The sequence below is a fragment of the Botrytis deweyae genome (assembly GCF_014898535.1).
Source record: "Botrytis deweyae strain B1 chromosome Unknown BDEW_023, whole genome shotgun sequence".
Lineage (NCBI taxonomy): Eukaryota > Fungi > Ascomycota > Leotiomycetes > Helotiales > Sclerotiniaceae > Botrytis > Botrytis deweyae.
Window position 1 is genome coordinate 362321 of NW_024066230.1, and position 26528 is coordinate 388848.

Sequence of the window (26528 nt, forward strand, 5' to 3'; positions counted from 1 at the left end):
TGAGAATAAATTTAAGTAAGGGCAGAAAATGGGAATGAGAAATAGGGGACGTTTTGCCTTCTATCCTTGCATTGGATTTGAGTGCTGTGGCTAAATTTGGGATTGCGGCGATGAATGATTGGTTGCAGGTGATGTGTTGTTAATTATCGTAGAGTGAAGGGGCTTGTGGAGGTGTGGAGATATCAACGCCTTAATGATAAAGATTTTTATTTTAAGTTTGGAGCTTATCGTGAACAGCATGATCACGTGTACGGGGTAAAAAGTGATTAGTCACAATCGAGGTCCTCAACGGCGGGGTTTCTTTATCAACATGTTAATGACACCCTTCGACCGAGTTTCCGAAACATCGTCAGCTCGAAGTTGCCTTCGGTGATAAATCTTATGTCTTTCATTCATAGAATGATATAGAACAGATACTATACCCTACATGATATCGTTCATGATGCTACCTCAATAAATACCCTAAGTTTGGTTTCTCTTATTTTGCTTTTCTCTTTCCTACCACTTTCCTCTCTGTCTCTCTCTTCTACTAACCTGCACATATCCCCTTTCTACCCAACACGCTCAAAAATCACAGCAACAGAATAATGAACGTTCAGCTATATGTCTATGATCTGTCGAAGGGCCTAGCACGCAACTTGTCAGGAGCTTTGTTGGGAGTCCAGATTGATGCTATTTACCACACCTCTGTTGTTTTCGAGGGCATTGAATATACTTACGATGGAGGGATCAAAACTGTCAAGCCTGGCGAAACTCATCTGGGTAAGCCATTGCAGATTATAGAGTTGGGGAAGACGGATCTACCTATGGATGTGATTCTGGAATATCTGGACTCTTCGAAAGAAATCTACACCTTTGAGGTAAATTCTCCTTCGATTTCAAATCTCTTGTCATAAGCTAATTGCATGTAGGCGTATGATCTCTGGAAACACAATTGTAATAACTTTTCGAACGATTTTGCTACATTTCTGGTTGGCCAGGGAATCCCCGAGCATATTACGAACCTCCCGGAAACTGTTCTCAATACTCCATTTGGCAGAATGATTCAACCGCATTTCGATGATTATGTTACTTTGAACAATATGAACAATGGCGGTCTGTTGGGCATCAAAAATACAGAAGATCCACAGCAGCAAGCATCGATGTCACAGGTTCGACATGCCCAAACTTCTGCTGAATTGAACAATCTCTTGAACCTAGCCAGGAAGAAATGCGCAATTATTTTCTTTACTTCCCATAGTTGTGCTCCATGCAAACCTCTATATCCTGTCTTTGAGCAACTCGCAAAGGATGCAGGACGCAAAGCCGTTTTCATAATAGTTGATATTGCCCGGTCATATGAGATTGCCACAAGATACAGTGTTACCGCGACGCCGTCATTTGCAACCTACTTACAAGGCGAGGAGGAAAAACGTTGGGCGGGAGCGGATGTAGCAACTCTACAACGAAATGTAGGGCTTCTGATACAAATGGCGTTCCCGCCACATGCACATGAGTCTTTACGTCTACCAGCACTTCGTGCACCAAATACGTTGCCAGTTATCTTTACCAAAGTTCCGCCGCTTGAAAAACTCAAAGCAAAGATGGGACCTGCTGCTGATGTTCCAGCAGTCAAAGGGGTTCTCCACTTCGTATCAGAGGGACAATCAAAGCCCGCAGCACAGACTCATCTCCCGGATCTGGATGCTTTCAGTTGGTTTTTACGAGAAGCTCCCTCTAAATTGCCTACTGAAATCTTGTTTACAATCGTTGATGTCCTTCGATGTGCTCTTGTGGACCCAAGACTTAGTGGTTATTATGCCGAGGAAAAGAACCACAAAACCATTGCACCACTATTCTCACATATCAATAGTCTTAAAGACTGTCCCTATTCACTCCGTTTAGTCGCACTTCAAACAGGTTGCAATCTATTCACAAGTCCCTTATACCCTCAACACATTCTCGGCTGTCCGGCCCTAACCAACCCACTCGTTCAACTAATCACAACCTCGCTGCTTGATGACGCACATCATAACGTTCGTGTCGCAGCCGCAAGTCTTGCCTTCAATATGGCATTTGCCAATTCTAGTCTCCGTATAGAAGATCACAAAGAAGTATTACCAGAAAGCGAACAAATAGAACTTGCTGCATCTTTACTAGAAGCTATACAAGAAGAAAAAGAATCCCCGGAAGCATTGAAGGGATTCTTATTGGCGTTTGGACATTTGGTGTTTGGAACCCCGAAAGATGGAGAGTTGGTGGATTTATTGAAGAGTATGGACGCCCAAAGGACCATCCTGGGTAAAGCGAAGGCTTTTCCCAAGGAAAGTTTGATTAAGGAGATTGGACAGGAGTTACTTGGGAAGGGCTTGGAATAGGTGTGCTTGTGTAGATATCTGGTGTTAATAGGGAATAGACTGAACAACATACCTCTTTTCCTGAAATTGCAAGTCAGCACTTCATGTGTTCATCCGTTTGTGATACTCTGCTTCGGCATTGGTAAGGAAGTGGACAACTTGGAAGTTTAGCTCGAGCATTGATACGATGTTCCGTAGACATACGTCATAGCCGTTTGTCGACTCGGACTATAGTCTTCAGTGTAGAATTCCGAGTGCAAAAATCAACAGAGATACCTACAAGATATTGATATGCCAGATTAGATCGCATTTTGATTTCCCTACCATGGAAGCCTTATCTAAAGATTATCCTCCGCAATCGTGTCTTCCCATTGTTTTCTTCCTCTTATCCTAACTTCAAATTTACATTATTCCGTTGTAAAGTTTTGACATGGATCTCTTGACCATTTGTTCTTACTCAACTATTGGATGGTATTATCTTTGACTTCTCTGTTTGTGCTGTGTTTCTAGTTGAAGTAGATGTCATTTTTTATATCACTACTCACTTTATGACATACCAGATCTCGAATATCAGGACACACTTACCTCATCACCCACTTTCTAGAACACACCATAACGTCGCTCTCCTTCCATCCCAATCTTCACCTCACTTCACCTTTCCACTCTCTCTCCATATCCATAATATTCATAGAAATAACACCAATCTTTCACTTTGCGATACGAAAACTCATAGTTCTCATCTTGATAAGGTTAGTTTCAACTTTGAGTCATTTCTCACTTTCTCCATAGGTATGTTTTTGTTTGTTTACCTTTTCAGTTTATGAAGTAGGTTTGTTTACAGTGCCTAGGTCTGATTTGCTTTGCTTTGTGGAAATGAGACTGGAAAATTCAGGTTTGATTGAGAGGTGCTGGAACTTGGACAAGGCTGAGGGGTTTGAGATGGGGGGTTGGTTTTGAGTATGAGAGTGAAGAGAGAATGGAAGAGAGGATTAGATTTGAATTTGATATACCGGATTGAAGTGCAGGTACTATATGGTGGATGAGAGGCCATGGATTACTTCGTAATATTGCACTTTTCGCAGTACTTTATATAGGTTTTTTATGCTGTACTGGATGAAGCTTCAAAGACCAATTCTTCTTCAAACTTTTCTTCGTGCTATTTTTTGAGCGATGCAAAGGTGGAATAAACAGCTCTCTGTCGATGTCATATAGCATAAATATCAATCTTTAGAAATGATTCATTAACATGTACAGCCCTGGAGATACCAAAGACCATCAAAATGTAAAGCACAATGAGCGAGATTACTAATGTTCATCGCTTATGATGGTAAAATTTCGCTTACGATTTTGGTGCACGGAGGGGTGGGGAGAAGAATTGTGCATTTGGTATGGGATTTGTGGTGAATAAATAGGCGTGTGAAATGATATTGTATTTAATGGCAAATTTCAAGGACAGGTTCTGTGGTGTATCGGAGTGTTTGGTAAATTTTGCTCATGTAACTATATCAAATTGTAACTTTCAGCGACACTCCAGAAGATTGGGTTTAAAGCCCTGCGTGATGTTCATTTTCGGGGTATAGTCTTGAATTCTCTAGAGTCAATAGGACTCTGACTCTCGTGGGTGAAAGTAAATCGAACAAAGTCTGTTATCCCGTTTCTCATGGCCGACATTGAGGCATCTTGCTGATCCGGTGTCTGCAGACGAGGCTAGGGAGAAAGAAGGGGATTTGGCTATATTGTAGATATACAGAGGTAATTTACAGTAGATGGAAAGGGCAGGTGTGTATATTTGTTTCGGGCTGCGGAGTCTTATGTGTGGTTTCCAAACAGAGGCCTTGCTTGTATCACAATATCATGATAGCTGCAGAGCTACAGGGCTACAAGGACGTCGATTACTGTCCCTCGTGTATCTGGTTAAAGCATCCCAAACGGGTAATGCACTCTTCACGCTTCCCAAGTACTCATCTCGCCCCGCCTTCCTACTCCAATTCCCCACAGCTACCCCACACTTCATCTCCTTCCGAGACCGCACTTATTCTCCGTATCCGGAATACACAATACCAAGGGCTTAAGAAGCTATAAGAAGGGATACTTGTATCTCCAAATTCTCCCAAAAACAACAAGCCCTCTGAGGCCGGGATAGCTCTACATGGCTTCCGTCTTCCTGATATGATCCCACACCTTTACTTTGCCATCTTATTATAATGTATAACGACAATCGACGGACGCTCTATCGACTGTTTGCTATCTACTTCGAAGCCATTCTGGAGTCATCGGCACAGCATGGCTGGACGACGGGCTGCTGTCCCTTCCAGGGAATGTCCAAGGGGCGCCGAGAGCGGAGCGGGCCTGACAGAGGGACTGAACTCTGCCAACTTTCACAGTGTAGCTCCAACGAGGAACAAGGGAGAAGCAGGCTAACGGCTTGCAAGGAGGTACTCTTGCCTGAAGCTGCAACTGGATACAAGGTCTTTTATTGCGACCAGAGCAAGTTCTGATAAGGCTTGAGCCTCCTTCCGAACCGGGTTCAGACATCAACAATCTGGGCTTTCTCTTCTCTACACCTTTGCTTGATCCAGACGCTCATCCCAAGCTCACAGTATTTGTGTCCCAAGTCACTTGCTTTTTCGTGGTGTATTTTGGGATCCTTGAACTGCATTGTATAATATGGTCAGCCTATGAGAACGAATGCCATGAGAGTTCCTTGGGAGGCTTACTACAGCGCTTTGTTTTGAAGTATATTTCATGCTTTAAAGACACATGTCAAACGAGACTTACCGTGGTGCAGCTTTAAAGTTGCGGTAAGATCTGGAAAGCGCAAGCAGATTTGGTATGCAGTGTGTTTTCCAGAACTAGAATTCAGTATCTTGGACTCAACCAGAACTTCATAAAGCACCGGGATACTCCAGAAACGGAAGTTGTTGCAGTTGTTGTAGGGTGCATGGGGTTTGGGGTATTTCGCAATAAAGAAGTTCAGAGTAACGCAACTGGCCATAACAAGCAGATCGAGAGACTTGTGAGAGTACCTAGGTAAGATATAATCTCAAAGCTCGAAGAGGATAAGTGAATTGGAGAAGAAATCAGTTGGTGTGATAAGGTATAGTTGAAGATCCATGAAGCACATTTTACTAATTTTTGGTTCATCAACATTTCCAGTTCATACCATTCCTTACTGCTGCCACGAACATTATAACATCAAGGCACTTCCCATGTCCTCATAACAAGCAGAACAAGGCTACAAGAAAACCTGACGTTGAAAGCCCTGACTTTCTCGAACAGCTATTCGCTCGGTTAAGGTTGTGGTGGTCGGGCCTTGTTGCTGTCTAGCAACCTGATTATAATACTTCAAGCTTATTGTTCTTTCGCACAATAACCACAATAACCACTTTCGAACACAATACCAACTTTTGAGAAGAATTTGCACAATACACTTCCAGGAACGACAATACCAATCACACTCTTTTTTGATACTTGTCGCTTTGCGAGAAAATTAATCTGCTTTTGATTCTATTGTGAGTACTTCAAAGCCATCATATAAAAGAATGCACTTGAATTCTCTTCAATTTTCCTTGAAATCAAAGTTACTCGATATCCCATTCCAACACAGAAAGCAAACTTCGATCTATCAAAACTCACGATTTTCACAGGCCTTTCAAACAGACAACTCCAAGTGTCAATCATCCAAAGTAAGTAATCCTCAGCATCTCCGTCATTTTCATGGTCAATGCCGCGACTCTTCCATCCTACCATTTCAGCGAAGAACCTGCTTTGCCAACCTAAAGACCATCAATGCTGACTTTCGTGACAACAGGATTTTCTCATACACCATTCTTGTTGATCAAGATCGCGTGTTTACCATTGAGTGAGTCAAACCTTTGAACTGATATGAGGGTTACTTGCTTCCACATTCTGCACCACTCCCATTCTCCTCAAATTCCTTATTCCCATCACCATTACACCCTCTCCAGACTCCCAAAGTCATGCATGGCTCTCGATATTCTCTTCAAAAACATATCTTCACGTTTGCTGCCATGTCTTGTACCATCCTTTCTCCGATATCGCACAATCTGATTCTCTCATGAATTTCACCTACATGAGATCTTGATGATCGTGTTTCTCTCCTTCGTCTTTCTTCAGCTTGAAACACATGCCTCTATCACTTGTCCTTTTTCATCCAAGTCCTATCTTTCTCATTCAACATTCATGTATAGCGCACCAAGATCGAAGGTCGCATATCTAACTCTCGGAGTAGTTCTTTAATTTCTGCTTACCTATTTTCTTCCAAAACACTCGATTTGTAAGTGCCGTTGTATTCCTCTTCCATTCCGGCGAGTTCTTAAAGAATTGAACGTCTGCTTACTCCATAACAGTTTGAAACCAATACTTCGTACCTTCTCTGTCGTTCTTTATTGAATAAAGACCACTTGGGCGTTTGTATTTCGCCGACAACAAGCTTCTGCGGCCGTTCTCTGTCGCCAGGACCAACCTACCAAGTTTTCTCGATCTACGATCAGTAAGTGTTTGCTATTGCCTCTGCTTTCTCGAACGCCTCTTGGAATCGAATATTTACTTACATTGAAACAGATTTTCGGCGTCTTCGTCTCTGTGTCCTTTCCTTGGCACCAGAAGCAAACTTGCGAATATCTTCTGATTTTTGACCCGTAAGTGATCTCTATCCTGCACACAGCGGGAATTTCCAGACTGAACAATTACTTACAAAACAACAGGATATCAAATCTGAAATCCCTTGGTCGTTCCTATCGGCCCTCAGAACCCAGCATAGTCAATTCTCAATACCAAGTTAAGACACAAAATCGAATCCTCTTTCTCCATATACCACTGCCTGAAAACGTCATGTCTTCTACTCAGTAAGTACTTTCAGTTCAAAGCGGCGCCGATTTCGGCACTATGTTTGATAGATCACGCTAACTTGCTGAGTAGCAATAACATGAGCTGGTTTGCCAACATGCCACTCGCAAGTGTCGCCGATTTTAAAAACGCTGCGTGGCTTGATCTTGCGCTTACAAGAAAGTTCGTCGGTGAAAAGCCATTGATGCAACTTGACTGGCTCAACCTTGAAGTGAAGTCCGGTAGAAATAAGCCATTGGGCCAAAATTTCGCGGTAGTTCAAGCAGTAGCTCGCAAGCAAGTCGCCACAAAGTTTTCATTGTTTCCCGAACTTCCTACCGAATTGCAAAACAAAATTTGGGTTATGGCATCGTTGAAATGTTCTCGTTTTATCTCAATCGTCGAGGAAAATGTCGATGTTGCCACACAACCTGATGCTGACCAGTATAGAGTCATCGGAGCCACGCGCCCAAGATTTTTATACACTTGTAAAGCTGCTGTATCTGCCATGGTTGGCATCTATATACCAATGTTTCAGCTTGATGCGAGCAAGTACCATGGCACCAAAAAGGGCGTTATGGTGAATCCAGCCATCGACATCATCGATTTTGTATCTCTTCTCAACTTTCAGACGCCCCCACTAGATTATGTCGGGGCCCTTTTGAATCCTGGAGAGCTCTCTATGATTCGTAACATTTGCCTGCCTATGCAGGAATTCCACGACAATTTCCAGGCTGTTGCCCGAGTTATTCGCAACCTACCTTTACTTGAAACTGTGGTCGTTGAGACTGAGCAAGTCGATCCAACACTTTCCAACACTCTCCAAATTGAATTTGTGTTCGCAGACATTCATTACGCTAGACCTAACCGATCACCACGCACTGAGATGACCATAATGGTCATGTATGGCGGTCTCCATTTTATCGGTGCACAGGCTATCGGTATACTTTTCAATGACGTTACCACCTTGACTCATCAAGCTGGCATCCTTGAGTCGTTGGCGAAGGTAAATCTAATGATGCGACAGGAGTCGAACTTTCCAGACAAGGTCCTTGCCTCTTTCATCTATCGTAATCACTGATGAACTATCTTGAGTTCTTTCCGTTCTTTGCCAAGGTACATGATTCACTCTCTTGCCAAATATCTCGTGTCTTCACTAACATCTCGCAGATTTGAGATTTATTCGACATATTTGTGATTTCCCAAAATACAATGGCTAGGGTCTTGCTTTGTTACATTAACGACTAATGGCATGTATCACCGTTTGTGGTCGTAGACTGTTTTGAAATTGGTGCGTTGGATGCGATCGGTTTTTGCATCTTCTCTAAGACTATTTTGGTCAATGAGCTAGCAATACTATTAGCTGAAGACCTAAATAACCAATATATACTTGATTTCAAACATACGATTTCTTTCCCTAAAAGTGTGCTGTGATGATTGTATGATGGCAATCCCATAAATCTGAAGCAAATGCTTCCATAATTCCCCGAAGTCGTGGCAGATTTGGAAAGGATTTTGGCACCTCTTACATAGAAGTAGGAGGAGATAATGGATTTAAACTTGGTCTCATTAAATTAAACAACAGTAAGCTTAGTCTTTTTTGAAGAAAGCATTCTAAGTACGTGATCAGACTTAGACCAATGCTGACCGAGATGCTTCGCAAAATTTATGGCATCATGCCAATTTGCAATGAAAGATATTTCCCCAAGGACCGCAATTCAGCAAGGGGTTTGAGAAAATCTCAAGAGTCGTGGTGAAGGAAAGGCAACATAGCGCAATTATAAGTACCGAAGGGAAATCAGCAATGAAGGTGACCACTGGGTGTTTTGATTGCTGCGACTTGGAACTTTGAAGAGTGGTGTTGGCTAACTTGTACAAAAGATAGTTAGTTGAGATTTTTCCATGCTAATAAAAGTTCAGGGGAGAGAAGTTGTGTACCTTAATTTCGTGACAATTATGATTGATGGTAAGTTGGCATTCTCACAGTAGTAATGTCCAAAGTTTCAGGGTTTCAGTTCGAGATGTTTGCAAAAGTTCTGTAAGAATCTGACCTCAAGGTAGACTCAGATTGTTGTTAAGAATGTTAAGAAAGTATTGTTGAGATAAAGTCATCAAAGATGATGTATTCGAGTTATACCTGATAGAAGGTCGGCTAGACGACCATAGAGCTAGACGACCATAGACGGGGATGGCTGGCCAGCATTGGCCCGTGAACACTGGATCCCAAACAACAAGGAACAATAAGATACTGTCTATCCCATGATTTTATCTTTGACTTTGGTAGTCCATTGTATTGGATCCTTACTGTCAACTGTAATGAAATAGGAAATTTGAAGGTACAGAGGGACAACTTTAAGTCTTGGATCCAACAAAACTGCACAGATCTAGCAACCAATTTCAATCCCATACTCTGCTCTGTTGCTCCTAGCATCTAGGTACTTGTTCTCAGAATAAACAAGCTCGAGGGTGGTTGTAATGAGAAATTTGGTAGGAGATCATGAAGAGTAATCAGTCCTATTGGAAGCATTTCCGGAACTTGGTATTGAAACTGCTGCTCTAGTTCCAGAAAACATCAGCCTTAGCTTGAAACTGGAAGAAGTGTGAATCGAGCGGGGAAGAAGAAAGAGAGTAAAATTTAATCGATTATGGGTAGCAATCACAGTGCATGGAGGGGTAGCGGCTGTTCGTTGGCTGGTTTAGGAACGTTGTTCGGATTATCGGAGAAGATTTTAGGAAACTTCTGACTGAGAAGGGGTAGCCCTGAGAATCGTAGCATCAACGGTTCGATATACTTAATAGATTCCCTCTTGCCATCATCCTACCTGGGTTGGTTCGATTTGATCATGGCATTCCTGACCACAAAAACGATCCTAAACGCTCGCAAGATAAAGACCAGAAGGACTCCGTACTACCTATATACAGCTGCTATGGTAGTACGTCCACTAGTGTGTCGGACTTCTGGTATCTGGTATTTTGCGATGACTACAACATAATGACTGGGACTGGATCTATGAGGTTGAAGTCTGTTTGGTAGGTATACCGCCTTTTTCTGCCGATACCGCGCTGATTATGTAAGTCCGATGCATTCACAATTTCGAGCTGTTGACAAGTTGCAGACAAGACTGGATTTCACCGAAAGACAACGATGGTCTAAGTAACATACTGGCATGAGTTTGACGATGTTTAAAAGGATGATGAAATTTTTGTTACGATGAATCTTTTAAGATTATCACTAATATATGAGGCCCAAAGATCATTCTCCTCGGCTGGACGACCAAATGAATTCATATCCATCGCCAGGTACACCAGTCTGCAGTTCAATCCGTTATAGAATTCTACCTTTGCTTTTAAGGCTTTGTGTTACAATTTTAATTCGTTTTGCCGTTCACTCTGAAGAGCTTATTCCTACTCATATGAAAGCAATCTTGGCGCCATTCATGCTCTCAACGCCCATCTTGATCAATTGCAAGAACTCCAACTCTGGATCCCGATTTTCAATCACCTCAAACTTCTGCGTCAGCCTTACCAAGACATAGGCAGCCTGGGTCATAGCTTGTTGTTGCGCAGGGCATATTCTTGGACCTCCATAGAATGGAAGGAATTCCCAATTCATCTTACGCCCTACAAATCGATCAGGCCTAAAACTCTCCACATCATCACCCCAAATGTCGCTGTCGTGGTTCATGCACCATGTGCCAAGAACTACTGGTGATCCTTTGGGAACAAACACCGGTTGTGTTTGATCCTCGCCACCTCCTCTTGGTAAAGTAGTGTCGCGCACGGCAGCTCGCCATATTCTAGCTGCCGGACCAACAGTCCTAACGGTCTCTTGCAACACGTACCTGAAGTCTGCTAATTGTTTTAGCTTTTCAAATGACAACGGAGCATCGCCTAGCTCAAGCGAAATGCGACGAAGCTTTTTCCATTCGTTCGGATGGCGTGCAAGCTGGAAAAGGGCATTTGCTACTAGCCTGGACGTCACATCCCGTGCTGGCGCAAAGAAACCTAATACGTGATATCGAAGCGCAATGGGATCTCGGATCTGCTTAGCCATTTCGTGCAACAGGACATAGCGCTTTCTCTCAGAGGGTGCACTATCGGAATCCATTTTTGCAGTGTCTTCAAGAGCCAACTTTACTTGTTCATCTACAAATCGATGGACTGTCTTGTATGACTTCTTCCAATTCGGATCCTCAATAAGTCGTTGGTAGTGGAACTGGAACCATGGTGCGTCGCGCCGAGCACTGACCCCTTTCAAACCCGCAGTGAAAGCTTCAGTGAACTCAATACTCTCAGGCGAGCCTTGCAGTCCATTCAAAGAGCGTCCAAAGATAAAATCCATGGAGGTATCTAGGAACTACGCCACGAAAATGTCAGCGCCTGACTACACACTATCTCTGCGAGCCACATACTAATCTATGCAGCAATGGTTGAATATCAAATGTCTGTCCCTTTTCCGGAATCAACTCCAAAAACTTATCTACACAAGAAGCAAAAAAGTCGAGATCTGATAGTTCTGCCCTTGCAAAAATAGGTTTCGCTAAATCCCTCGAAAGGCTCCAAGCAGGTCCATCTGAGAAAATACTAGGTCCCAAAAGTGGCCATTGGGCTGTTTCTCTGTCTGCGTCCTTTCCAAAGTCTTCCGCAGCTAGTGCTGCTACATGTTGAACGTTCGTCGGATCACAAGTATTGAAGAGTATCGTACCACGCCAAACTTCCGAGAAAGTCTTCCCGTAAGTGTCGAATTGCGACTTATATAATCTGAAAAGGTGGCCCTCTTGAACTGCCTGAGCTCGCAGACGGGCTAGATCAGTGCCTAGGACATCCTGATGAGGATACTTTTTTGGTTCCGCGCAGTTTTGTCGCCGCTTCAGATTCCGAATATTCCTCGATCTTTTCAATTTTGGCCATAAAAAAATCAGGGCGATGACTACTATCACAATTATGTATCGTGCAAGTGGTTGTTTTCCACTATAAAATGACACATCCATAGCGCCCTATTTGAACGGGGATTTGATGGAACTTTCATTTCTCGTGAAGACTTACCATCTCTATATATTTGAGAGGATTACCATCCTTGAATATGAGAATTTTCACAGACACAAAATGCATATCCAGCGCGGAAGCCGAAAATGGAGGCCCAGCCAGGGACTATTTTGGCACTCTTCAATGTACAAGTTGGAATCAGCACTGAGCATGGTGAGAGTCTCATAATTGGTGGAAACTTTATGCAATACGTAATTACCTACTGTGCATGGAATGAAGGATCGTTGAGGAAATCCACTTCCCCCGAGTTAAATATCGCGATAGTCTACCGAGTCTACCTTCACTTCTATGTAGATGAAAACTTGCTTCATGCCTGCTGTTACGTTCAATGCGGATCCACTAGGGCAGTACAAGGGTCCAGAGATAAGCTCATGTTGGCCGAAGGCCGAAATATCAACGCTAAGTCTAATGTATCGCTAGCGCATTGCTTGTTTGTGGTAATCAGGCTTATTTGTTAAGTTTATCCTTGAGATAATGTCGTAATCTGCACGCTCGGATTCGTTTATTTTGTCACTTCCAGGGTGTTATATAGACCCACAGTCTATCTGAGTGGCAAAGTTGCCTTGGGGTAGCACCAGCCGTTTATTCCAATAGATCCTAGTCGCTGCACATCCTTGAAATTTATCCGGGTCATTCCTCCTCCCCTTGTTTACTAGTGACTACGAGGCAAAAAGCTTCTTGTTCTGTTCTTCGTCTATCTACATGTGTAGAACTTGGCAAAGAAATCAGTGTTTCGTTTGTCTGCATCATTTTCATGAGAACGTGAGAAAGTGGATGCCATTTTTATGTACGTGCGGTTTCATTGTATCATGTAGGTCACAAGTCAGCCCTTCGTTTTTACTGGCTCAATGTATTAATCTGGACCCTTCAGCTGCTACACCTATCTCATGTCCTTCCAGTGCCTCAGTAAATAGTATTACCAATGCTAGGCGACGACAAGACTCGGTATGACGGCGACTCTGCAGTCAATGCGTTTCCCGCAGATGCAAACCACGAAGACGCAACATTAAAAGACGGTCATTCACCTCGATCATCCTCAGATAGCACCTCTGATAGTTCTATAAGTGACAGTGACAATGAGCAAGTCCAGCTCATCGAGTCTGATACTAGTCATACCCGTGAAGGAGGGGTTGCCTCACGTGAGACAGTAGAGGAGCCTCCTAAAAATCAAAAGGAGAAGCCCGCATCATGGTTGTCTCTGCCCAGAAAAGATCAGCTTTTCATCTTAGCCCTCGCACGTATGGCCGAGCCTATAGTTCAATCCAGCATCAACTCATACATGTTCTTCATGCTGCGCTTTTTTGACCCATCACTTTCTGACTCGACTATTTCTTCACAGGCAGGTTACCTCGCCGGGGGTTTCACAGCCGCTCAGTGCCTCACAGCAATGGTATGGGGCCGCGTGGCTGATAATGCTTCAGTGGGCAGAAAGAATGTGCTCATTATTGGATTGTTAGGCACTTTTACATCCACCATTGGAGTTGGATTTTCTAGATCTTTTGCGCCTGCGTTATTTTTTCGTTGTCTTGGAGGGGCTTTGAACGGCAACGTTAGTATCATGCGAACGATGACTTCTGAAATTATCCGCGAAAAGAAGTACCAAACAAAGGCATTCTTGTTAATGCCAATTATGTTCAATGTTGGTATTCTCTTCGGCCCTTTGATTGGAGGTTGGCTGCAGGATCCAGTTCATACTTTTCCCGGTGCGTTTGGACCTGGAAGCAAACTTGGTGGCAAAGATGGCGTGGGATGGATGATGAAATACCCATACGCGTTACCAAATTTATTCAATGCTTTCCTCTTATTGCTTTCGCTGTTCCTTGTAATTCTAGGTCTCGAAGAGGTATTTAATAGCCCGCAAGGTCTAGCTTGATTCCACTGACATGCTTTCCAGACACATATTGATCGTCAGCATCTCTCTGATCCAGGCCTCAAGCTCGGTCGTTTTGTGGCTCGAATTATTTGCTGCAAATCGCGACAGACTAAATATGCTCGCTTAGGAGTGGAAGAAAACATGAACGATGTTGAAATGACAACACCTTCCGAACACAATACAGAACCCAAGAGCTCATACAAGCCACGTGCAAAGCTGCCGCTCCGACACCTACTACGTCGCAATGTTATCGCTACCATGGTTGCGCACGGGCTTATACAATGCCACACAAGCGCTTTTCAAAATCTTTGGTTCTTGTTTCTGTCTACGCCACGCTTTGATCCTGCCAGTTCAGAACCGCCGTTTACACCACACCCCCCTCTTTTCTTTACAGGAGGCTTGGGTCTCTCACCGGCTACTATTGGAACTGCAATTGGTATTATTGGCGCAATGGGTTTGATGTTGCAATTTGGTGTCTACTCTTGGGTAACGCACCGTTTGGGTGTATTGTACGCATACCGCTACTCTCTAGCACTATTTCCGTTCGCGTACGCCCTTGCACCATTCCTAGCACTGTTCCCCACAAAATCAGAATCGCCACACGCAGCAGACGGACCATTGATTTGGATAGGAATATGCAGTCTGCTATTCGTTATAGTCATAGGTCGTACCTTTGCACTCCCCAGCTCGCTCATCCTTATCAATAATTGTACACCACACCCGAGTGTTCTCAGTACTATCCATGGTATTGCGCAGAGTGTGAGTGCTGGGTCGAGAACATTGGGCCCGCTTGTTTTTAGTGCAGTGTATGGACAAGGATTGAAGAAAGGGATGGTGGGGATGGCGTGGTGGATTTTGATGATTGAGGCTTGCGTTGCTTTTGGGGCGAGTTGGGTGGTTTATGAAGGTAGTGGACATGAAGTGAAAATGGAAGGAGAATCTTGAGGATGATTTAGTTTGATATATATGGATGGTATTACGGGGTGTATACGCTACACGAGACAAATTTTGGGTATCGAAAATTGGAATATTTATAGAATCACTTACTAGCATATTCGATCTTTCAATTCCATTACTGCACACACACAAAAGTAACGCGAACTCTATTTACCATGAACCTCGTGAATAATCCCTTGAACGAGAAAAGAGACCCATAAAGTTCTAGGTAAGCCTAAGCTTCCCCTACGTTCCACAATTTTTATTTCACAGAGCTACAATTCCAGGGCAACCTCCATAAATCAAGCAAATTCTCCACTTTGCGGGGTGTGTCAGTCCACTACATATGTTTTGACAACAGAACTTCGAGTCAATCTGTGATAGGAAGGCGACGGAATCATGATTCTGCTAGTTTTTGTATTTACATGGAGATTTTGATGATCGATTTCGCTGGGTCGTGTAAACTACCAGATCTCCCTTGGTGTACCACATGCATCAAAAATTGTGAATCAACACTTGGTCAAAATTTGTGATATTTAAGAGGTAGAAAAAAACTCTTTTGGTTTTTCTAGTGCCTAACATGTCTAAAGCTCTAATGACTTGAAAATAATAGACGTGTAGAACAGCATAGATATCCAGAGTAGCTAACAAACTAACAAATAAGATTCATAAAGGAAAGCACCTCAATCTCTGTACCAATTGACGAAACAATGCCAATTTTCACCCCTAGCCCCCATATTTCTCATGAATTCGCATCACTTTGAATTGAAATTCCGCCTTGAAAGTTCAACCTCCTTATATATCATTTGGGTCAGATGTTCGATTTAGATGTTGTACGATGCGCTGGAACCTTCCAAATGTGCCATATCAGCATTGGCGCGTTCCGCGTCAGCAATAATGATCTCTCTATGTCTCTCGCTACGGGGTACGAGTTGGAACTTCAAATTGGCTGGGTAGCTGACTAGCCCGTAAGTGAAGTCGTTCTCGTCTGGGATGTATGGTTTGCCATTAATGGTAATGGGAAGAACGTCGTATGCCCAGATCAATCTGAGTTGATGAATTAGTGCTGAGTATTTTGGGGAAAGAGTGTGATGTTGATGGAAAGCTAAGAGGGTGGGTGTACTTACCGCGCAATAACGATATACATTGATTGAAGTGCGACGTGCATACCGGGACACATTCTTCGACCGAAGCCAAAACAACCAAAACGGTAGTTGAGGAGCCTGGGGTCATTTGTCTCCAAGAATCTTTCCGGTATGAATTTCTCGCCTTCGGGGAATACCGCTGGGTCTTTCATGATTTCGCTGATGCGAAGTATGTCAACGGATGAACTATCTGTTTTGTCATTTATGAGAACTTACGCGGCGTTGGCATAAACAGAGGCGTCTTTCGGAATTAACATGCCCTTATAGGTATAGTCCTGAGTTGAAGAGTGAGCAATGCCTGTTGGTGTTACGAGTCGCCATCTAAAATAATGTTAATAACTGATCCTACACATAAGATTACAGATACGTACCTCAATGTTTCCCTAATAAAAGCGCCCAAGTAGGGTAGTGATTGCTGATCTTCAAAAGTTGGCATGCGATCCTTTCCAACAACTGCATCTATTTCGGCCTTTGCCTTTTGGAGACATTCTGGGTAATGTAACATGGCCACTAAAAATACGAGGTGTTGTTAGACTATTCCATGCTAATTTATAAGGAAGGACGTACGAATTGCTATTTCGAATGCGGTGGTAGTCTATGTCAATATTAGCTTGTTGTACTATGAGAGAATGAATTAAACTTGCCGTGCCGATACCTGCGGCCCATGGTGCAGAAAGAGCATATGCTAGCTCGACGTCATCATTCATGTCTAACTCCTTTTGTTTTGTAATACCATAAGTGGATGTACATGGGACCGCGGTGCCATCTTGCATCTTTCTTTTCACCTCATTCATAGCTGTTGTGTATAATCTTGTATTGGTATCTCGATGCTTCTCAGGCTCATGTCGGAACCATTGCAAAGGACGCTTCGGAAGGTATTAGTGGTAGTTCTTACACAGGAAAGCATAGCTAACTTACTGGGAGCCATAGCAATATGGGCCACTAATCAATTTTTCAGTTAATTGTGTCGACCTTACATGCTGGGAATTTCACTTACGCTTTCAAGGGGAAATCGACCAGGTACTCTGTTAAAGATGAGTTAGCATAAGGAATCTGATTGATCTTTCTGACATAGACACTTACTTTGTACTAGGAAAAGTGTGAGTACATGATCAACACACCCCTACACACCGTGGTATGGATGTAACTTACCTTTCAATGTCTAGAGAGAAGGTTAGCATAAATCTCAAAGATAAAGAAGAGATTTCTACTTACATTCTTCTTCCTGATCATGTGCTACGCAAAGAGGGTCGTCAAGAGATGTAACGCGACGCCCATATCCCATATAAAACATCAAAGATGCTGTGTATCTATGGAACTCGAGTTATTTTCACGTATCTATTGTAGGAAATTCGAACATACCTTCGGAGAATTTTGTGTTGCTTAGAGGAGTCTTCATTCGTCAAGTAATCATGCATCAAGATTGCGGATTCATTGATTTGCATAGGTTTGACTTTGGGTGCTACCTGGGGACTGAAGTGCGAGTTTTGTAGCTTGGATGAAAATGTTAGTTAGATTCTGATTAGTAATAGTCTTGGAAAGGGGAGTCAAACTGTTCGCCAGTTTCGCCATTTGGGCCCGTAGGTCATTGAGAAGCCACGCAGTCTTGAGAAGAGAAATTCTCTGACTTTTGTTAGCATCCCAATCTACATAATCTTTCGTCCAGTGGGAGCCTTACCCCATTATAAAGTGTGGACGGCTGGAGAATGTTTCACCCGCTTTCTCGAGAATGTCTACAGCGGCTTCCATGGTTCCGAGCACTGGGGAACATTAGCACAACAGGAAGGGCTTTCTCTAATTAGTATATATAGCATACCGATGTTGAGCTGTTGTCCAGTATAGAAGGTTACTACATTGCCTATAAACTGTTGTCAACAAGGCAATCTTTAAGTCAAGAAAAGAACGCCGAACCATATTGTTCGTTCCATGATTTGAACATGTTCCAGCGATCATTGTCTAAGAGATTCGCATGATCACGACCTGGAGGTCCAGGTGGTAGTTGACCTGAATCATACTTTCTGTTCGATTTTATTAACTGAATAAATTGAACAACGGCTATAGCTAGAGCCAGAGGAATAACAAAAAGTAGTAAGTTTCCCATGATTTGTAGTAGGCACAATGTTGTTGCTTGGATCAATAGAAACCATTCAGATTGACAAAAGGAGTTCGCAGTCTTCTTATACTATTTCAGATGGGTGTGAGAGTATGACAGTGATGCTGATGCAAGTTTCTTGTTATCATAATAACCCTGGTCTTCTTGAAATTCCACCCGTGAATTGAAACTAGCGATACTGCATCACGGTACATCTGAGAAAAAGCTACACCTTTCGACTTCGCTGGCATAACATCTTGCGCGTATAACAGCGTCAGCGTGGACCTCTATGGTATCAACAAAACAGAGATTGCCAGACAAAGTCTCCTGGTCGTCAAGATCTGCAACCGACGTATGTGATGATTATGGCAGAGAAAGCTGTGGTCGAATTAGACTACCTTGAGATGACTTCATGGACATGCTACAGTCCATGCTACTTTCCTTCTATGGATTTGAAGTCAAGGTAGGAAATCCTTCAGAAATATGCCTTGTCGTTGTATCACTCGGGCCTCGGGTTCCGGCTCGACTTGATCGACTCAGATCCACTTGACCCGCGTTCTGAGATGAGCTGTAATCTAGATTAACTGCCTCCATTAATGACGAAAGATCTGTCGGACATGGAAACAATTAAGCAATTGAGGGGGCGAGGAGAGTCTGCATGTGCTTGAATGCACTGGGTTATCATTTCCTAGTATGGTTAGTGCTTATGGCATGTACCCCTGAACAAAACATCTCGCCAGGCCTATCCGTAATCGAGCGAGCATGGGTTAACTAGCGCGCGAGACTTAGTATGAGGGCTTGAGAATGAATGGATTAATGGATGTGCCATGATCTACACAGCGGTTGTAGTATTCCAAATTGCAATCAATGATAAAAGTTCTTGATTCCTTTATCTTTTTCCTATTTTTGAAATTTTGAACCCACTCAGATTTTTAAGCTGCGTTCAAAGTTTCAAAATATTTTGAACTTTGGAAACTCTCCGTTCCGATCTGCCAGTTCCGAGTGTCGAATTATCTACGTCTCCCATATTTTACTGTTTTTAGTTCAAGTCATAATTAATCTTTAAAGCTATTAAAGTATTATTTGCGTCGAAATTGTCTATCCTGGAATCACAGGGCAGAAAGCGACTTAACAATGGAAGTGACATGGCGGGCTCACCCCCTTCCAAAAGAAACCTCTCTTATTGCCATAGACGTGTTCACTAGAACGCAAGCTGATCAAGAGCTCCACGGCTTTCAAAATAGCCAGATTGATGACTCTTCTCTGGCATCAAAGTTCCTTGTTCAACATCTCGAAGGAAGCGATTGCGTTATCCGACTGCTGTTCCCAACGGTCGGTGGATACCTTGTCCAATCGGACTTTCTAGACAGACGGCTGGTCGATTGTAGCGACGTTGTCAAAATCCAGACATTTACATCACTTGATCAACATTTCGAGGGTATTAATATCGATGCCTGTAATGCGCTCGGTATTGCCGACATCTCGAAGAATGCGATTGGAGCAATAGTCATATCGTGTACAAGCAGAGCTTGGTCCGAGGCTAATACAGTAACGCTGGATGGAGAGCTGACGCGACGGTTTTCGTTCGCATGGCATTCTGCAAGACAAACCCCAAAGCGACGCTTGGCAGTGATTCGTCCTGGTCCTCCTTCACACCTACTCAGTCTCTCAAAGCTTGAGGATCTTGCGATAGCGGCTACGTCGCTCAATATTGTACTCATATTCTTTGATGATCTGTGTCATGGGTTGGCAGGTGCTGAATGGGCACATTTGCGCGAGGACTTCGTCCCTCTGGATATGACCCTAGACGAAGACATGCCTCAGCGAATCGCTTCGGCAGTCTCTGCCTACCCAAAACAAATCGATGGAATTATTGGCATGTACGAACCTCTCCTCACTATAGTTGCAGAGGCAGCTACTTTATTGGGATTCTCTACCTCATCACCAAAATCCGTGTCAATGGCACGTGATAAGTATCAAACCCGCCAATTCAACCAAAGTCTCTTCTGTTACAGAATACAAAACATTCCAGATCTTGAAGACGTTGTAGCTCGGTATAGAACTGTTGCACCCCTATCCCTCCCACTCATTGTAAAGCCAGCAAATGGGTGGGCTTCAGAGGGGGTCTGTAAAGTAACATGTGAGGACGAATTGAGAGACGCGGTGCTTCGATTATGGCAACCTCCCTTCTCGGAAAAGTACGGCCGGGATAGCCAAGGCTTAGTTTTAGTTGAGCCATACGTAGATGGTCCAGAAGTTGACGCTAATCTGGTACTTGTCGATGGAGAGATTGTCTTCTTTGAAGTTAACGATGACTTCCCAAGCTCCGGTGATAGCGATGGACAAGGATTTGTCGAAACCTTAAATGCCATGCCTTCTGCATTGCCGGAGAGTGAGATTGATGCTCTTCGACTCAGATCACATGCTATTGTATTAGCCATGGGTTTTAAAACGGGTATATTCCACGTGGAAGCCAGAGTTCATAATTCCACGTTCGCTTTTGCCACGGGAGACGATAATATCCTAGATCTTTCAGTAAAACCGGAGATCGCAGAGAACAAGAACAGAACTCCTACAGTATTTATACTAGAGGTCAACCCGCGACCACCAGGAATGCGTACACATACAGCCATTGCTCGAACGTATGGAGTGTCGTATCGAAGCATAGCGCTTCTCACTGCTCTTCAGGACCATGAGCGGTTGCGGGCCTTGGCAGTCCCTTTCGTTGGCGGCGCACAATACGATATGCAAGTCTTGTTTATAGCAGCACAGAAAGGTGGAGTTTATCAGTCCGGGGATGTTTGTTCAGCTATATTAGAGCGTGAGCCAGACTTAAGTAGCCATGTCAAGCAGTCCATGGGATTTCTTCACAATGGACAAGAAGTTCCTGACCCAAGAGGTCGAACAAGCGGAATTGCTTGCTTTTGGATTGCTTCTCGAGGGGGGAGACGAGAAGCTAGGTTGATTAGTGAAAAAATCCAAGAGTTAGTTTGGGAACTCACAGATGGGTTTTGAAATTATGGTTACTGTATAGGCCTCGACTAATGAAATGAACCCGGTATGCCAGTTACTGCAGTAGTGAAAAAAGAATTCCTTTTATTCTATGCTACAACCTGAACTTCCAGAGGCCATCAGGACCCTTTGTTGAATCTACTTGTATAACTACACCATAACCCACCTCCTTCATTCCTGCCACATAATTCTGTGTACACCAAGCCAGAAGTCCTTGGATATAATCTACCACAAACTCACCACCGAGGCATATAGGGGTTTCTTCCATTTTCCTCAGCGGGGAAGATTGGTAGTTGCCACCTGAGATACATATCTAAGATATCCAAAACATACACATTGCCATAACCGATGAATTGTAAATTGGATCCCCTAAGCAAGCATTGTCCACCGCCTCGAAAATATATTCGACGAATCTTATCTTATAATTTCCCGCGAGCCAACATCCGATTTCTGCTTGTCAACTACACTGATAACTAAGATTAAATGATGATTAATAGGGTCTGAACTCCTGTTGATTTTAAATGCACTTTAACTACCTAGCAATTTGAATGTTCGCCAAAGCTTTCTTCCTCATTATTTGCCAACCTACCTCTACAGTCACATGAATAATACCGTTTAAATCTAAGGCAAAAATATGACTCCTATCTTACAAATATCTTGAATTACCATCTCATACAGTGATTAAGATAGACATTTGAACTCCAAGATTCTTCCTACAATGACTATGTGAAAACAAAACAGTTTAAAGATTAATTGTGATACAAATCAACAGTTCACAACTTCTAAACTACCAACTAAAAAGACTATTATACTCGCGATAACCGGCACACACGATCCCACAGATAGAAAAATCAAACAATTATGCCGCCGAGTCTAGATGTGAACCAAAATGGCAACGACTAGAAAATGCAAGAATAAAACCAGGAATTTCCAGATGGCCCCCAAACAAGACCACAGCCGTAGACGTATTATGTGAGACTATTTACGACTAAAGAAGTCTACCCTCGCTATCAATAACAATCGCTTTGGCCGCGGTTCGTTCAACTCTGTGCTCATGAGCGGTTCCTGCAGCAAAGGCTTTTGCTTCAAGTGTATCTTGACGCAATTCGTTAGCGAAGTCTTCTCTGAATAAGCAAGAAGACAAAGAGAAAGATTGAAACTCACCGATATCCACAGGCAAGGTTACAACATGATTTTCGTGAAGCGCCACAAGCGCATCTTTCATCCAAATGCGACAAGTGAAAGCTTCATCGGTACGTAAAGACGCTGAGCCGTCTGCTGGTACAGCTCGCAAGAATTCGTCTATTTTATCCGAGGAGGATATAGGGCCTATCTTGAACACGAGAACGAGTGACATGGAGGAGAAAAGATAAGCGGTTGGTTTGAACTCTGGTTGCCAGCCGCCGGTTTTGTTGCTTGCATGATAGAAGACCCCTCTTGGGGCTGATGATGTTGTAATAAACAACCCCCAGTGCTAAAGACTGTTAGTAGAGCATTTGATAGAAAGCTATAAAGAGAGAGACTTACGAATGTTCCAGGTATACCTCTGCTGTTAAGGGTCATGTAAACAGTGTTGTTCTCGAGTTGTGACATTTTGACCGAAAATGCCGTGAATACGAAGTTGGGACTGAAAGATTGAGAATGCAGTTTAAAGTAAGAGTGTAGAGGATGTAGACAGACGAAGATGCTATAAGTTGCTGGATTGAGGGTCTTATGAAATTTGAAGAGCGACCAATTTCTAGAGAAAGACGAGAGACTAAATACACAAGATGATAAAACTTCAGCAATAATGATAGGCCATAATTACCTCGAAAAGAAACGCCAACAAGACTCATCCTGAACTTTGAAACGGCGTTGGAACAAAGACTTGGAGTGAATTGCTGTGAATCAATTGGTCTTTGCTAGGTGATGTGAGGATATGCACGAAGAAGATGTCTAGTCTAGGGAGCCGAAACACCAACAAGATCCATTATAGGTTGGAAATCAACTTGGAACAAGGATGTCGTATGTTGAGAATTAAGTGATCAAAACTGCCAGGTGAAGAGAAGGTGTATTCAACTTTCTGTAAGATAACGCCCATTTGAAAGCCCCCAAAAGCAAAGTTTGTAGGGCGATCCTGGGGCAGATATTTGGGGATAATCATCACTCAAAAGAACAAAGGCCAGAATGAGCCTTCGCTTTCCTTTGCTGTGAATCATTCATGAGAAGGAAGTTCGATCTTCAATGTCATGAAGTAAAAAAAGCCGTGATTGATGAAGTCTAATGTCCTGGGGACACAAAAGCTGCGATGATTCGCCTCATTAAAGGGATTTTAAGCAGTTTCAAGCCTCTACCGAGGCCGATTTGAATCATTTGGCCAAAACCCCAAAAATAGATTTGTGCTTAAGCTAAAATCGTATTTAGAATTTAGTAGTATGTATATAAGAAAAAAAGTATTCAATTCAGTATACAACTTTAAGAGATTTGATAAAAGAAAAAAAAAAGAAATATAATTATTAGTTAGAATTCAGAAAATCGACTGATGTAATTCTTTTTGAATTATCTCAATATCAAGTCTTTTATTCTTTGAATATAAATTCCAATTTTTGAGATAATTCAAAAAGAATTATATCAGTCGATTTTCTGAATTCTAACTAATAATAATATTTCTTTTTTTTTTCTTTTATCAAATCTCTTAAAGTTGTATATTGAATTGAAATTTTTTTTTAATATTTTAAAAACTATTTAATACTATATTAATTATACAATTTAATCGAAATAAACTTAAGCTTAAGCTCAAACTCGAATTTCAGATAAGGAATTCTTATTAAATATCACGGTGTAGATATATATAACCAATAAGTGGGTAAGCTAGGCCCGGTTGGGCTAGCTTATATATGAAAATTCTGTATATCTTTACTCTAGAAGATCCTATATCGTAGCTCTTCGAGCTACGTCTTAGTCTACACCCTATACCTACTATTATTAGTACTGTTTATTATATACTCCTAATCCCGCCTACCGCCCCGTAATATTAAACTTATTTTTCTTATTCTAGAGTAGTCTATATATTATAAGAAAACTCATTTTAAACTAGATTTTAAACATTAGTATATTTTTTATAGAAAATTTCGAAATGAAATCTGAAAAAAAAAAAAAACTGATCTTAAAAGCTATTTAATAATATAATTTATTTTATAAAAAATCTTTAATAACATTGAATTCTATATAATAGAATCTTTCTCTATAAGATTTCTATGAACATATTATATAGATTCTGAAATTTCTTTTTTTTATTAGATAGAAATCTATTTTTAGAGTTTATATCAAATGCGCGTTATCGATCTCAATATCTTTTAATACTATAATACTTACTACTATAAAGATTAACGACGTAAGTCTTATAAAATCTACTTTTAACTTACTATTTTTAGAGAATTTACTACTGCTTTAAGCGATTTGAATAGATATTAAGCTATTCCCCTTTAAAATTTAATATTTGAAGCTTTTACTCGCTTTTTATTAACTTTAATAACTTTCTACTATTTAAAGTATTTAAAGCTCGCTATAGATTCTAAATCGACTCTAGATAGGATTTCGAATCAGAATTCAATAAAAAAATCAGTGATTTTCAATAAAATATAAATAAAATATAATTTTACAATACTTTCATCATCTAAAGCTTATTATATAAATTTTCAACTAGTATAATAATATAATTAGTTCAAACGATAAAAAATGAGAAGAAGCTCGATTGCTTTTTAATGTATTTTATAATACAAATATCAGAGTGAATACTACAGCCCCCTCTAGCGTGGTTTTTAGCTTTCTAGCACCTTAAATAGCTTCAATCTTTTATAGGAAATACAATCAAACTTTTCACCCTCTTCAATACATATTTACCCTCTTTTCTGGTAATCTACGCAGGAACAAAATGGATATGGTTTCCAACCTCCTCTTGATTCCTTTCAAGTATAAAGCATGAAAAATACCCTTTAAATATTACGAATTGCTTCATTCTTTTCAATACAATATATTACAATTCTTTATAACATCTTTATTGATAATTTGTAGACTACAATACCTTTCGAAACCCCTCTTCTTTTCGATTTCTTCATTTTCAATCTCCGAATAGTATCACTTTTCGAAATCTCTCGAACCTCTTTCGAAATCACCTTTTTGAAAACCTTATTCGAATTACCTTATTCAAACCTTTTTCGAACCCTTATTCCTCCTTTCAACAAATACGATATTCGACCTTTCAATTATCCCCTAGACTGCCAACTAGCGGCGCCGTATGTGGTCCGTGCACCGAGCAAGAACATTAATAACCTAATAAATGATATTATATATAAAAACTTTAATATTATATTAGAAGATCAGAATTTATTGAAAAAATAATAATAAATATATCAATTATATCTCTATAGTTTTTTAACTGTCAAATAATGATTTTAAGATTTTATAAATATTATTATATTTTACCTTTAAAAACAAGAAATATTTATAGACGATTTTTATACGATTTATACCTAAAAATATATATCAAATCAAAAATTTAATATTTATTAAAAAAAGAAAGAATAAAGAAAAGATTATATAAAGATTTTAAAATTATATTATTTGTTTTCATTAAAACTATAAGTGTTGAATCATTATTATAAAAAAACGTATCAAAATGATAAGAATTCTCAAAATCCTGATGTTCTGATTGGTCAGTAAGTGCATATTAAGCGACGGCGCCGCTAGTTGGCAGTCTAGGGGATACTACAAGTCAACCTACAATCACTCTCTACGATACCATTTTAAGTTTACGTTTTTGAGGACATTATTAGAGCTATTAGTAGGCTCTAGAGCACTGTGTAGTAATTCAATATCAGCTGGGGACTCTATCATATGGTATAGAATATCCAAGTCATTTTAGTGTTTTTTTTCGAATTCGAATAAATTACCTTTTCTATGTCTACCCTTAAGTTCTTTGATTAGTACGTCACATATAGTTCAGTTTCGATAGGGAATATCGTATACAATTGTATAATACAATAGGAAAAACAATTCAGGTATTATATATTAGAAGATTAAACAATAAATAGTATATTATGGTTTTTAGTTTGAAAGCTAGTTTTATTTTTCGAGACAGTTAGCCTTAAATTTCAGGGGATAACTGGATTTTCTATACGGGAGTGTATAGTCTTTTTTTGGGATAGACTAAATACCAGAGTGAATATTATAGCCCCCTCTAGTATGGTTTTTAGTTTTCT

The 26528-nt window shown here is 41.3% G+C and overlaps 8 protein-coding genes across 8 annotated transcripts; 5 read left to right on the forward strand and 3 right to left on the reverse strand.

Annotated features, from left to right (window-relative positions):
• Positions 1–587: 587 nt before the first annotated feature.
• EAE98_008665 (uncharacterized protein) lies at positions 588–2357 on the forward strand (the record flags this gene model as incomplete). The annotated part of the gene is made up of 2 exons (XM_038956288.1): positions 588–860; positions 912–2357. The coding sequence occupies 2 exons, from the start codon at positions 588–590 to the stop codon at positions 2355–2357; spliced, it is 1719 nt and encodes a 572-aa protein (XP_038807369.1).
• Positions 2358–4540: 2183 nt separating this feature from the next.
• Positions 4541–4834, forward strand: EAE98_008666 (uncharacterized protein; the record flags this gene model as incomplete). Its single annotated transcript, XM_038956289.1, has 1 exon — positions 4541–4834. The coding sequence occupies one exon, from the start codon at positions 4541–4543 to the stop codon at positions 4832–4834; it is 294 nt and encodes a 97-aa protein (XP_038807370.1).
• Positions 4835–7190: 2356 nt separating this feature from the next.
• On the forward strand, positions 7191–8265 carry EAE98_008667 (uncharacterized protein; the record flags this gene model as incomplete). The annotated part of the gene is made up of 2 exons (XM_038956290.1): positions 7191–7204; positions 7278–8265. The coding sequence occupies 2 exons, from the start codon at positions 7191–7193 to the stop codon at positions 8263–8265; spliced, it is 1002 nt and encodes a 333-aa protein (XP_038807371.1).
• A 2100-nt stretch (positions 8266–10365) lies between these two features.
• EAE98_008668 (uncharacterized protein) lies at positions 10366–12185 on the reverse strand. Its single transcript, XM_038956291.1, has 2 exons — positions 11597–12185; positions 10366–11541 (listed from the first exon to the last, which is right to left on the reverse strand). The coding sequence occupies exons 1-2, from the start codon at positions 12173–12175 to the stop codon at positions 10594–10596; spliced, it is 1527 nt and encodes a 508-aa protein (XP_038807372.1). The 5' UTR covers positions 12176–12185; the 3' UTR covers positions 10366–10593.
• Positions 12186–13152: 967 nt separating this feature from the next.
• EAE98_008669 (uncharacterized protein) lies at positions 13153–15048 on the forward strand (the record flags this gene model as incomplete). The annotated part of the gene is made up of 2 exons (XM_038956292.1): positions 13153–14073; positions 14125–15048. The coding sequence occupies 2 exons, from the start codon at positions 13153–13155 to the stop codon at positions 15046–15048; spliced, it is 1845 nt and encodes a 614-aa protein (XP_038807373.1).
• Positions 15049–15863: 815 nt separating this feature from the next.
• On the reverse strand, positions 15864–18285 carry EAE98_008670 (uncharacterized protein; the record flags this gene model as incomplete). The annotated part of the gene is made up of 16 exons (XM_038956293.1): positions 15864–16086; positions 16167–16343; positions 16401–16505; positions 16556–16694; positions 16752–16779; positions 16829–17050; positions 17103–17126; positions 17182–17209; positions 17268–17273; positions 17337–17346; positions 17400–17494; positions 17547–17677; positions 17738–17807; positions 17863–17944; positions 18001–18042; positions 18096–18285. The coding sequence occupies 16 exons, from the start codon at positions 18283–18285 to the stop codon at positions 15864–15866; spliced, it is 1572 nt and encodes a 523-aa protein (XP_038807374.1).
• Positions 18286–19410: 1125 nt separating this feature from the next.
• EAE98_008671 (uncharacterized protein) lies at positions 19411–21291 on the forward strand (the record flags this gene model as incomplete). The annotated part of the gene is made up of 1 exon (XM_038956294.1): positions 19411–21291. One exon carries the CDS (start codon positions 19411–19413, stop codon positions 21289–21291), a length of 1881 nt encoding a protein of 626 aa, XP_038807375.1.
• Positions 21292–22276: 985 nt separating this feature from the next.
• On the reverse strand, positions 22277–22881 carry EAE98_008672 (uncharacterized protein; the record flags this gene model as incomplete). The annotated part of the gene is made up of 3 exons (XM_038956295.1): positions 22277–22383; positions 22453–22762; positions 22816–22881. The coding sequence occupies 3 exons, from the start codon at positions 22879–22881 to the stop codon at positions 22277–22279; spliced, it is 483 nt and encodes a 160-aa protein (XP_038807376.1).
• Positions 22882–26528: the final 3647 nt, after the last annotated feature.